General features: G+C 38.4%; 1 protein-coding gene across 1 annotated transcript in view; it reads left to right on the top strand.

The window, feature by feature from the left end:
• Positions 1 to 1,121, top strand: part of LOC109299239 (sodium/hydrogen exchanger 10-like) — a 259,437-nt gene that overhangs the window by 135,092 nt on the left and 123,224 nt on the right. Inside the window, exon 13 of the mRNA XM_019519839.1 lies at positions 831 to 928. Within this exon, the coding sequence (XP_019375384.1) occupies positions 831 to 928 (98 nt within the window). The remainder of the gene's footprint in view (positions 1 to 830; positions 929 to 1,121) is intronic.

Below are 1,121 nucleotides of genomic sequence, written 5' to 3'. Positions count from 1 at the left end.
TCTACCACCCCTGAAAATTTCATCCAAATCAGACAAAAAAACAACAGTTATAGATATTTTATTGTTTCCCCATTATACCTTATGGCCGAACTCTGAGGCGGTTCCAAGGCGGCTCCAAAGCTCTTTGGAAGCTCCAAACCGCTTTGGGAAGCCTAACAGGCCAGCACTTCAACCCAGATGTGCTGCTTCAGATCCCAAAGCATCCGGAGCTTCTCCGGATCCGAAGCTCTGCCCAAAGCCTTGCACAGCCCTAATGCTGATATAGCTTCACTCATGTGGAACTTGCTCTGTTGTAATTGAGATCAGCATTTGGTCCTGGCTGGCTTAAAGAAAAATATCCCCTTTCCTTCCCGCTTCCCCAGACAACCAGCACAAACCAGGTTGAGCAATTCAAGAACAGAAAGAATTATTTTTATGGAATAGTAGAAGTTGGAGTATTGTTGCAGCTATGAAGTTCCCAAAAATGTATGAAAGGCAATCATATTTGGGATATCTTTTATTGGACCAACTGTATAGTTTGGGAAAACTATTGGACAAGCTTTCCAGCGTCAAGTGCCTTTCCTCAAGTCACTTGATACCCCAAAATGCATCCAGCAACTCTCCCACTTATACAGATGGTCCAGCAACAGCTATCACAAAAAATCCTTGCCTGTTATAGAATGTGTACATATTACAAAGGCAAGTAAACAAAAAATCCCATTTATTTCCATACTTAATTTTACACCTATATTTTTATTTCATCAAAAATAACAAAAGTCAGATAGTTTTTAGTCATTGATTTTGCTGTTAATTTTCATGCTGTGGTTATTTTTTGTTGTTTTTTTAACTAGGCCAGTTATCAGAAGCAATATAACGCGGGAATGCTTAACCAAGATGCTGCCCAAACATTAATAGGTGCCGCAGAAAGCTATATTGACGTTAAAGGGAAGTAAGTACTTAATTTACTTCAATTTGTTTAAAAGAGGAAAATCAGTTGGATATTGCAAATTATAGGTTACCCATGTCCAAATATGGGTGTAACCAATATTTATAATATTCACATTACCTATATTTGTTTTTATGAATGAGTAACATGTAGATGCAAAGAGTGATACGGAGTCCATGGAAAACATGAGCCTGGA

This window comes from Gavialis gangeticus, unplaced genomic scaffold (genome assembly GCF_001723915.1).
Source record: "Gavialis gangeticus isolate Ggan-Ray unplaced genomic scaffold, GavGan_comp1, whole genome shotgun sequence".
Classification (NCBI taxonomy): Eukaryota; Metazoa; Chordata; order Crocodylia; family Gavialidae; genus Gavialis; species Gavialis gangeticus.
The sequence above is the reverse complement of the archived record's forward strand: the minus strand, read 5'-3'. Positions and strand labels throughout refer to the sequence as shown.